Here is a 12,704-nt window from a genome sequence, read left to right as displayed (position 1 = left end):
ATGTATGGTTCACATATACGCATGCAGAGTAATATTCATACATACAAAATTAATAAGTCTAATAAATATAATGTGTAAACTCTCTTTTAATTTTCCCTAAGAAAATAATGGATTATGTCAGGTATTACATAAGGATGCTCACTATAGTACTATCATTATTAGAAGATAAAATGTGTATTGAAAATACTTAATATTATTAACTAAAAGATAAAGCACAGTAAGTAAAATTCACACACACATACACAAAGAGAGATTTAAAATATTTACATATTTAGTTAAAGATATTTAGAGATTTTGTTTCATTTTATTTCTCCCCTTACCCTTTTTCTCTTTCCTGAGGCAGGGATTCATGTGTAGCCCATGCTTACCTCTTATGCATGGATCTCCTGCCTCACCTAGTAAGTGCTGGGATTACAGCCCAGACCCAGCAAGCTATGAAGTTTTTGTTACACATGTATTTTCAAGCTCTAGTAGTATATATAACAAAGATATGAATCAATGCTTATTGCTAGAGATGAGTGCATGAAAATATTTATTAACTTCATTAAACCTATTCAAGAATAAAACAGAAGACAGAACAAAACAAATGACAGAACATCTATTTCTGGTCATGCAGAATATCGAAGTCTGTAGTATTAAAAAAGTTATTACTAGAGCGAGAGAGGGGACTCAACAGCTGAGACTGAGCATTGTTCTTCCAGTGAGCTTGGGTTTAGTTCTCAGGATCTGAACTTGGGCAGTACACAGGCACCTGCAACTCTAGCTCCAGAGGATCTAACACACTCTTCTGGATTCTGAGGGAGCCTCCACTTACATGTATATACCAACAGAGACATACATACATACATACACACATACATACATACACATATATGCACACACATATCTAAAAACAGCAAAAATCAATCCTTAAAAGGTACTGTTTATAATTAATCGTAGATGGTTATGTTTGCCTGTGGATATGTGCATTCAACTGGAAGTGCCAGAGGTGTCTGAGTCCTTGGGGATGGAATCACACATGTGATGTGGGTCCTGGGAACTGAACTTTGAAAGAGCAGCAAGTACTCTTAACTGTTGAGTCAACTCTCCAGCCCCCTTTTAAAAATATTTAGGTCATTTCTGTGTATACCACTGGACCCATTTCTGGGAAAGAAGGTAAAGTTGAAGATCAAGAAGGACAAATATTTCACTTTTATTGTTTTTGTTTTAGACAAGGCCTCACTCTGTATCTTAAACTGACCTGGAACTTGTTATGTAGCTCAGAATAGCCTCAGATTCATGGCAATCCTCCTGCCTTGGACCCTGAATGCTGGGATTACAGTACCAATTCTAGTTGCATTAACCTTTGTTCAACATGAGGTCAGTTCTTCCTGCTTTATAAACAGGAAGCTTATATTTACATCAGTAATAATCAAAACAAATTTATATCAATAAATTCCCACAAAAGGGCCAGGAAAATGGCTCAGCAGAAGAAGGCACTTGCATCTAAGCCTGACAGTCTTAGCTCAATTCCCAGAACCCACAGGGTAGGAGAGAACCAATTTACACAGGCTGTCATTCATCACATATTTAGGCATGCCATGCATGGCAAGTGTGTACCTCATACCCAAAAATAAACACATAAATGCTTTTCAAGGATATCACAATAATCTTGTAAGATAAATTTCATTTTACAAATGAGGAAAGTAAACCTAGGCATGCTGGGACACATATAATCCCTCACTGAGGGGGTGGTGATGTCACAGTATTGTGGCTTTGAGTCCAACAATGACACACAGTAAGAACCTGTCTCAAAAACCAGCCCAACATACACCAATAACAGTGGTTTAAAGATCTAAAGTGAGAAGCCAGGTGGTGGTGGTGCACGCCTTTAATCCTAGCACTCAGGAGGCAGAGGCAGGTAGAGCTCTGTGAGTTCAAGGCCAACCTGGTCTACAAGAGTTAGTTCCAACTAGGACTGTAACACAGAGAAACTCTGTCTCGAAAAACTAAACAAAACAAAACAAAAGAGATCTAAAGTGAGCTGCCTGAGGATATCCAGTTAGTAAAATTATCTACTTCTATTCTTTTTACTTCTAAGCTACTATGGATATGTAGTGACAGTAACTTGTGCTAGTCCTAAATCAGAAAGCACACACAAGACATGATTATATGCCATGTTAAGTGAAGTCTTCAGAGGAATAAGTAAGACTGATAATAGCTGATAATTTAATCTTAGCAACTGTCATTTTCATTGGGGGGAAAAAAAACAAAGTCCACCACAAAAATCAGTAAATGCATTTTTAAAAGACAAATAATTTAGTCAAATTTAAGAGAAATGTTTTATAGCCAGATTGAAAAGTTTAAAATATAACTATTATCTTGATCTCAGGATTCTGGCAACATGAAAAGTATTAACAAAAGTTGATTAATAAAAAGTAAAACTTATATTTATATTATCATTCTTGGAAAATGAATTAAACTCACTTGCATGGAATTATTTGACATAATAAGTTTATTAAATATCAGCCTGAAGCAAAGAACCTTGAATACTTGTCCAGCTTGTTCCATAAGATAAAAATCCAGCCAAATGCATTCATTCCCATTTGTAATCTCAGCACTTGGGATGCTGAGACAGAAGCTCAAGGTTAAGCAAAGCTACACAGTGAGAGCTTTTCTCAAAAAACAAAAAACAAAATTAAGACTCAAAAGTAGAAATGTGAAATCAAAACAGGTTCTTCAAAACTTTCTATATGCATTTTAAATCCATCATTTTTTAAAATCAGTAATGTTGCACACATCTTTCTCTTAAAACTTCACCTGATTCAAGCAAATATATTCTATTCCAGAATGCACAGAAGTTCTAAGACAGCAAGGAACTTTTCATAAGGAAACGCCAGTCACCTTCGCTCTCTGCTTTGCATCCAGGGTGAAGTGTCTGTTACTCAATCAACAGATTAGAATAGGCACTTAGATGGTGAAGTAAAGGCTATTTTAAAACCTGTTCTCATAGCACTTTAATAAGATGAAATAAATTGCATCTGTACTAAAAATAGTTCACTATTCTGAAACCTAATGCCTGTTTGCCAGAACAATATTAGCATGGCATAGTCTGTGCATTCTTTCTCCTAATATGGCATCCACTGTGCACAAAACTCAGATTGTACACTACCAGACGTTCAAAAAATAAATCTGCTTAAAAACACTTTTAAAAACAAGCAAATCGGTTATCCTGATAATACCAAATATATTAGACTCAAGTGCTGAAATCTGAGCTTTTGTTGTTGAGCTGACTTTTGTTGTGAAGCTCGTTTTTAATTTTATGCTAGCAAAGTCTGAGGAAAGCCCCACTCTACCAGCAAAGCACATCCACCAGGTTTACGGAAATACTTTTCCTACACTTAAAAATAGTGTCAAGATGCTTGAAACCTGAGCTTTCTTCCTTGAGTTCAACAACTGTAATAAAATTAAAAAAGAAAGAATAAAAAAAAAACTACTTTGGAGAATTACTGGACTGTTAATTATCAAATATAACACAATTTTACACTGACAGAAGTTATCACTTTTGCTTTAATAAAGTTGAGAACAAAATAGAGAAATACTGAATATCATAAGAAACATTAAAGATACAATAATTTTCAAAATAAAATTTTAAGTATTTTTCACTCATAAAAGGTTTGCATTGTATTGACTGAAATTCTGAGATGAAAACTGAAAACAATGTAGAAATGAGACAGAAAGGTGAAAAGCAAATCTACCTCAAGCATTAACTTTAAAACCACATACAAATGCCAACATTAAAAGAAATTTTCCTAGTTTTTCTTAAAATAGACATCGAAATATTTTATAAATACCTGATACTGTTACTAGATCGACATTTCAAGCACTATAAGAAATAAACTCATGGCTAAAATACAACAACCTTGACAATTTAAACTAACTTTCATTATCCAGAGTAACTGTCAGATAATAGAGAAGCAGGAAACAAACCTTTTGAAAGCTTTGATTCTTCTGCCACTTTGGTTAGATGCCCCTGGACAATCAGCTTCTCTGCCAAAGAAAATAAACGTTACTAACCAAGCTCAAACAGAGACTCATTCCCCGAGTGGAGCACGGTAACACATTCCATGACCAAATTTAAAGACGATAGCATTACCCCTGTGACTGAGCTTCAACAAAAAGCTTGAACCTAGAAAGGGAACTAGAGAACCGAACTTCCTAGAACAATCAAATGAATGTAGAAAACTGGGAAAGAATATGCTTTCTGTTTTCATTAGATATCATCATATTGTAAAGTCTAGACCTTTGTATAAAGGTCTCAAAAGAAACAATGTGATCTCTTTATGCCATGGGTTTGGTGAAAAGCAATTCTGAGAAGGCAGTTCTCTTAAAGAAGAGAAGCAATGCTTACTGCTGGCTCACTCTTTCCTGCTGGCACAATTCAGAAGAGCCTGTATAACTTACATCAAGAAAGTAGACGATTTTAGAAGAGCTAGCTATTTAGAAGAAATAAAAAATAACTTTTTGCTTTATCGAGTACTCTCTGTAAGCATTTAATATATCTTCACAATTTACTTGAAGTCATCTTTTCACATTCTGCACTTCACCAAAGCAGATAATATATCTATTCTGTATATTTTATTCTTTACTCCTATGTCAGCTGGTGTCATTCAATCAATGCCTTTGCACTATGAAAAACAAGTTTTTTTGCTCTTTGACTTTGACTGCAATTTAGTCTGACCCACCAATCAATGACTAAAACCAACACCACCACAAACTCTTGGTTGCCCAGCCCCTTCCATTTCTTACAGGTTGTTTATTTGCCCTTCTTAAAAAAAAAAAAAAGATAGGCTTTTCTGGGGGACTGAAGACAGAATGTTGTATAAAATAGGCAAATACATAACCACTGAGCAATATGCCCAGCACTTTTACATCTTATTTTGAGACATAAATTGCCTAGACTGGCCTTGAACTTGTGATTCTTTTCTTTCACCCTCCCAGGTAGCTGGAAATATAGACTTATGCCAACAGATCCACTTCATACTTTTGAAGAGTGTCCTACAAGAAATGATGTCTAAACTGCCCTATCAGTTCTCTGTCTTACTCTACTCCACTCCCAAAACATTAATGTTCTACAAACATTAACTTTTAACCATTTTCCCATTAATTGCATCTATTTATTTGTTTAATTTAGTTTTTTTGAGGCAGTATATCACTACAGAGCCCAGGGTAGCCTGAAACTCAAAGTCTTTCTACCCCACCTTCAAAGTAATGGTATTAACAGGTAGGTATCACCATGTCTGCCTATTACATTTGTATTTTTAAATAATATATTCAAGGAAAAAATTCCACTGTAGACATTAATCAAGGACATTTGTGAAACTATGTTCATAGCAGCATTATTTGTAATATCCAGAACTTGAAAACAACCTAGATGTTGCTCAACTGGAGAATGGATAAATAAAATGTGGTACATTTACATACACACTGGAGTACTACTCATGGTAAAAAACAATGGCATCTTGAAATTTACATGCAAATGGATGGAACTAGAAAAAAAATCCTGAGTGAGGTAACCCAGACCTAGAAAGATGAGCATGTTATGTACTCACTCATAGGTGAATACTAGCTGTAAAGCAAAGGATAAGGAGCTGATAGTCCTCGACCCCAAAGAAGATAAGTAACAAGAAGAACCCTAAGAGAAATATACATAACCCCCCCCCTCCCGGGAAGGGAAAAGGACAAGATCTCGAGAAAATTTGGAGCATGGGGGTGAGAGAAAAATGGAAGGCAGAAGGGAGGAGATGGGGGAGGAGAACTAGAGGGAACTGATTGGTCAAGAAGGGGGAAGGACAGAGACAGAGAACAAATAAAGAGATATCTTGATTGAGGGAGCCATTATGGGGCTAGCAAGAAACCTAGTGTTATGATTCTAGCCACATAGCATGGCTGGCACTTCTGGGTTCCAGGGCCACACATGTGAGAACAACGCTCAGGCAAAATACATAGCTGCCCCGGGGACCATAAAAGGCCCTGCGTGACCTACTTATGGCATAGTTGCATCACTTATGTATGACGCAGCTACGTAAGCCCTTGCACACACGCAATGCATCATTCCCCTGTGCACATGCACTAGGCAGCCTTTAAAAGCTGGACGTGCCATCTTCAGCCCTCTCTTTCTGCACACCAACTTCACCAGGCCTGTACATGTCTCCTCAAATAAGCTTCTAAGTGAGTTTGTTGCATATTTCATGCTTCCTTCTTACTAGCACCAGGTAATTTCATTGGTGCCGTGACTCAATTTCACCTAACACTAGAGAAATTCCCAGGAATCCACAAGGATGACCCTAGCTAAGACCCTAAGCAATTATGGAGAGGGTGCCTGAATGGGCCTTGCCCTGTAGTCAGACTGATGACTATCTTAAAAGTCATCAAAGAACCTACATCCAGCAACTGAAGAAAGCAGATGCAGAGAACCACAGTGGAGCATTGGGCTGAGCTCCCAAAGTATAGTCGAAAAGAGGGAGGAATGAGAATATGAGCAAAGAGATCAAGATCATGATGGTGATACCCTCTGAAACAGCTTACCTGAGTGAATGGGAACTCATTGGCTCTGGCCTGACAGCAGGGAACCAGCATGGAACCAAACCAGGCACAGTGAATGTGGGTGACAATTGTATGGCTGGGACAGACTGTGGGGCCACTGGCAGTGAGACCAGGATTTATCCCTACTGCTTGCATTCTCTCTGGAGAGATACCTTGCTCAGTCTAGATATAGTGGGGAGGGCCTTGGTCCTGCCTCAAAGCAATGTGCTAGACTTGTGACTCTCTATGGGAAGCCTTACCCTTTCTGAGGAGTAGATGGGGGGTGGAAAGGAGGGAAGTATAGGGAGCAGGAGGAGGGGAGGGAGCAGGAAATGCATTTGGCATGTAAAATGAGAAAAGAAGTTTTTTTTTTAAAAAAAATAAAATTAAAAAAAAAGCCACACCAAAAAAAATCTTATACATGACAATCTTATATTTTACCATTATCTTCAGGAGTACCATGTTACCAACCTATTAGTATTTTATTGACTATTTACATGTGAGTTATATAATATGCTATATCTCTTTCCTTAAACAACATTATATTAGGTGCTTAAACACGTTTTAAAACTGACATATGTTCTTACAGAAACAAAGTTCCTCATATTATCACACATACCTCCATCTCTCCCTCTACCCATTTTTTCTTTGATTTTTTTTTAAAGATAGAGTCTCATTATGTAATCCAGGCTGGACTCCAATTTCAGATCCTCCTGCCTCCACCTTCCAAGTGCTTGTGCTTACTGCACCTCACCACTCCTGGCTTTTCTCAGCCTTTTAATTTTACTGCCTTAGTCTCAACTGTACTCTGCACTGTGCCCCTGACCCTGGATTCTAACTCTTTCTGGTCTATTCTCTTTCTATTATTATAACTTCTGATAATTTCATGAAAAGGAACGGACAGGAGGAAAATGACCTGCCAGTCTTTTCCTCTGAAATGCTAGTTTCCTACTAATACTCTGATGGTTATCTGACAACTTAACCAGGTCCCACAAAATAATTTCCCTTCTGAGCTTGAAAAGCACACTGCTCTTCTGTTTCATAGCTTCCACGTGGGGGAGTCCAATGACTATCTGAGTGCTGACCCTAGTGGGTGGTAAGGGTTTCCAGTGCTTACAATATTGGATCTGCCTGTCCTTTCTCACTACCTGGGGGTGACATACCCCAACTCTGTAACACTGAGAAAAGTCTATGACCTAGGCTGGCCAGGGTTAAAGCATTTAAGAGAGGATGGAAGTCCTCTACTTCTCACTCACAACCTCCCCACACTCCAGGAATTCTAGAATCATTTGAGATGGCAACATCATGGTAAAGACTATCAACTTTCACAAACCCTGAGTAACGATGTGGCACAGTGTTCTCATCACAATAGATAAGCAGCATAAACGAGAAATAAATGTTTAACAGATTAAGCCATTAAACATCCAAAGATTGCTCAGTGGTTAAGAACAACTGTTCTTGCAGAGGAGTCAGTTCCATTCCCATCAACATGGTGGCATGCCCATTTGTAACTCCAGTTACAGGGGGTCTGACACTTTCTTCTGGCCTCCATGGGCATCAGGCATGACATAGTACAAACACATACATGCAGGCAAGACAGTCATACATACAAAATAAAAATAACTAAATTTTTAAATAAATAAACAAAGGAATACAGAGTTTGGAAAGTAAGAGAGAAGAAAAAACAAGACAAAAATTCAGGGTTTATTTACTGCCATATTATAATTTTTTTTGTTAACTATGAATCCTCTCTTTATCCTTGGAATTCTTAAATTCCCCCACCCCATTCTAGTCCAGGGCACTGAACCACTGGGCCTTATGACCAACCTCATTATTTTTTGCTCTATCTCTGTCTCTCTCTCTCTCAACTAAAATTCACATAGACTATCCATTTTAAAGGAACATATCTAAAACATTTTCATCACTCCATAAAGAAGCCATATAAACATTAAGCATTTATTCCCTAGCCTACCTCTCCAGATCCTGACAGGTTTTGATCTATTTCCCATCACTTGATCTATTTACCCTGGATGTTTCATATACATGAACAATAGTGTGTGCCTTGGGCTCTAGGTTAGCATGAGATCTTTTAAGACAGTGAGATGAACACTCAGTGCACCTTCTTAGTTTACAACATAGAGTTTTAATACCTTCCAGTGGGGGAATTATCTTATTCTGTTTTACTGCTAAGTATATTCATATTTTCTCTCTCTTTCCATCCCCTTCCCTGCATCCCATTTTCCTCGCTTCTCATACCTGAACTTTTTATTCACATGAATTTTTATTATTTCACATGAAATATTTCATTATTATTTTCATAATTATTATACTTATTATTTCACATGAAACATCTTTAGGATAATTCCTTATTTTAAAATTTTTACTCAGAAAAATCAAATTTTACTTAAAAACTTTCATCATTTTTATTTTCTAGAATATTTACTTTTTAAAATCCTTCTACGGATTTTGACTCCTACTGATTTAAAAATTCTTCTACTGAATTATCATACACTTCTACTGAATTATTATACTCCTCTACTGAATTATCATACTCTTCCTACAGAATTATCATACTCCTCTACTGAATTATCATACTCTTCCTACAGAATTATCATAATCCTCTACTGAATTATCATACTCTTCCTACAGAATTATCATACTCCTCTACTGAATTATCATACTCTTCCTACAGAATTATCATACTCCTCTACTGAATTATCATACTCTTCCTACAGAATTATCATACTCCTCTACTGAATTATCATACTCTTCCTACAGAATTATCATACTCTTCCTACAGAATTATCATACTCTTCCTACAGAATTATCATACTCTTCCTACAGAATTATCATACTCCTCTACTGAATTATCATACTCTTCAAAAATTGTACTTGCACTCTCCCTTTTAAGTGACAATATCATTTTTTCCTTGTTTTGATGTGAGATTCCTCTCTGTATGCTGTGAATATGTTTTATCACTGGTTAATTAAGAAGTTAATTTGACTATGGCAGGGCAGAAAATCCAAACCGAGCTAGAGAAGAAAAGAAGGTGGAATCAGGCAGACACCACATAGCAGCAAAAGGAGAAAAATGTCAGAACCTTACCAGTAAACCACAAGTTTTGTGGTAAAATATAAAATAATAGAAAGGGTCAATTTAAGATATAAGAGCTAGGTAGGAATATGCCTGAGTCATTGGCCAAGACGTATTGTAATTAATATAGTTTTGTGTGATTATTTGGGTCTGGGCAGCCAGAAAACAAAGTGCAGTCTCTGTTTACATAATGGTGTCCAATGTTCGGTAACGGACATCCACATAAAACCTCAGAGAGCTAAAAAAAGGGGGGGGAGCTTCAAGACCCACAAAAATGGGAGTCAGTTGGCATTTCGTGGTAGCCACATATTTTTAGATAGGTTATTTTTGCTGGTGGCAAGCAGAAGTGGGACTCCTTTAAGAGAAGGCTTCCTGACTCAGCTTTAGTAGCAAAAACTGCGTGGCTCCTTTAAGAGACAGCTTCCTGGTCCATGCAGGTGGTAGAAATGGTTCTGGCTCTTTTGGTACTGTTATAGAGCATTTGAATGGGGTTTGTGGGCAATGTGATGGAAGTTACTTGGTGGCAACGTGAGCCAACTGCTTCCGAGTGTTGAGGTGGTAAACATGGCTCCCAGAGCTGGCAGTAAATGGACCTCTGTTATGTTGGAACACCAAGCAGGGTTGAACTAACAGTCAAAGCAGCTGCTCTGGCTCTAGCCATGCCTGCTTAACATTTATAACAGTGATTAGAAAAGGATTACAGATAAGCAATAAAGATAAATTCAGACAGAACTAAACCTCTGAACAGGTCACAGTGTGTTCAAAAAATATATGTAGGCTTGGAAGAGAAAAACCTTAAAAAAAGAAATAGAGAGTAGCTGGGCATAGTGGCACACGCCTTTAATCCCAGACTTGGAAGGCAAAAGCAGGTGGATCTCTGTGAATCTAAGACCAGCCTGGTCTACAGAGTGAGATCCAGGATAGTCAAAGATATACAGAGAAATCCTGTATCAAAAAACCCAAAATTAAAAAATATAAATAGAAGAAATAGTTTAAAAAGCCATGTAAAGATGGAAAATACACAGAGTCTGGATTATGTATATCATTGTGTTTCCTTTCTTTCTTTTTTTTTTTTGACTGTGAATGAGCTAAGTATAGAGAGATATTTTATTATATGGTCTGCTAAGCTAAACCAACACATATATTTTAAAGGTATCTGGATTTCAAAATTTAAGCCTAAGGACATATTACTTTGAAAAAGAGGTTCTGTTTTTGTTTCCAGAAAGGATAGAAAGCTGTGAGTTTCTTACCAGCTAATGGTTTGATCAAACAAGACCCCCTGAAGCAATGGTCTTGATGATCCAATATTCATGACAGCTTCAGAACTGCTGGCTGAGATAACCACACAAGATAGGCCATGAAAGACCTGATTAACAGTGCCCACCTGTCATCAGGTAATAGTCTAGAGATCTACACCCAAATTCCCAAATAGTGTTTATAAATGTGTTTTCATTTAAATGGGGGTTGATTATAAGTGGTTAATGGTCACAGTCAATCTCTTTCTAAAAAAAAAAAAACCCGCGGAGAATATGATATAAAGTATTGGTATGGATTTTGGTCTACTGATACAAATTTAAGGTCAAATTTGTTATGCTATATATATTTCTACTCTTGTTTAAGGTATTATGTTTATAAAGCTTGTTTAAAAATGCAATGTATAACTAAGAAATACAGGTTAGTAAATAGTCACCTATAATAAACTTTCAATCATGTTAGTTAGGTTTTCTAGATAATACAGATACATTTCAGTTATATAATCTTCAACACTTCAAAGACCTACAATATATGGCATCTAAAATGTTTTAAGAACTTAGACTTTTCTTGACAGTGAGACATGTCTGCTTCTGACAGCACCAAGTACTTCAGAGAGGTTGATGGGCATTGAAGAAACGTGTTATGAAATTTGCCTTTAATGTGACAAGGCTAGCCACTGGGCAAGAAACTGCTCTTGCGTAGACTGCCTGATGTATGAACTGGGTATGCAGGACACACAGAAAAGTGACTGCTGAACTTTCCAAAAGGCAGGATAGTCCTTTAGGGTTCCTGCTTCATGTAAGAGTCTGCCAAATATTTTGCAGGACACAGAAGAAAGTGACTGACAAACTGCCAATATAGGTGAAACAGTCTTTGAAATTTTCTGCTTTGTGGAAAAGTCTGCTGGATACTATGGGTGTGTAGGCTGAAGATGGATGCTCCAACAAAACTGAAGAACTTTGGGTGACTGTCCAGACAGCCATATGTCTCTGTCAATTCTAGAGTTTTGGAAGTTGCTTACAATGCACTTCTTATTTACTTAAGAATCATTATATCCTTCTGGAGTCTTTGATGGAGTTGAAGATAGATATAGTTTTCATTAGTTATAATAAAAAATAAATTAGGTATGAAACTTTCAACTCACAAAGATAGAATATTTTAATTTTTGCCTAATACAAATAGACTAAATATTATAACTATAATTCTTGTTTAATAATTGTTTTTTAAAATATTTATTCATTTATTATGCATACAATATCTGCCTACATGTGTGCCTGCAGGCCAGAGAGGGCACCAGATCTCATTACAGATGGTTGTGAGCCACCATATGGTTGATGGGAATTGAACTCAGGACCTTTGGAAGAGCAGGCAATGCTCTTAACCTCTGAGCCATCTCTCCAGCCCCCTAATAATTGTTTTGTTATATGTAATTTTACTATATTAAAGTTAAGATCTTCCTTTTTATTTAGACAAAAAGGGGGAGATTATGTGGGATTCCCCTCTGCGGGCGATGAATATGTCTTATTACTACTGATTAATGAAGAAGCACCTTTGACCTATGGCAGGGCAGAATATAGCAAGGTGGGAAATCCAAGCAGAGACAGAGGAGGAAAGAAGGCAGAGTCAGGCATACGCCATGTAAGTGCCGAAGGAGAAAGACACCAGAACCTTACTGGCAAACCACGAGCCTCATGACAAAATATAAAATAATAGAAATGGGTTAATTTAAGATGTAAGAGCTACCTAGGAATATACGAGAGACATTGTTGGCCAAAAGCAGTGCTGTAATTAA

At 37.0% G+C, this 12,704-nt stretch overlaps 1 protein-coding gene across 25 annotated transcripts in view; it reads right to left on the bottom strand.

Annotated features, from left to right (window-relative positions):
• The window catches only part of Slmap (sarcolemma associated protein), a 129,302-nt gene that overhangs the window by 24,810 nt on the left and 91,788 nt on the right, over positions 1–12,704 (bottom strand). For all 25 annotated transcript variants that reach the window (XM_048421571.3, XM_048421570.3, XM_048421586.3 and 22 more), the window contains one exon: positions 3,970–4,029. In XM_048421571.3, the coding sequence (XP_048277528.3) occupies positions 3,970–4,029 (60 nt within the window). The remainder of the gene's footprint in view (positions 1–3,969; positions 4,030–12,704) is intronic.

Source organism: Myodes glareolus, chromosome 5 (genome assembly GCF_982192425.1).
Source record: "Myodes glareolus chromosome 5, mMyoGla1.1, whole genome shotgun sequence".
Lineage (NCBI taxonomy): Eukaryota > Metazoa > Chordata > Mammalia > Rodentia > Cricetidae > Myodes > Myodes glareolus.
This window is presented reverse-complemented; position numbering and strand designations above follow the sequence as displayed.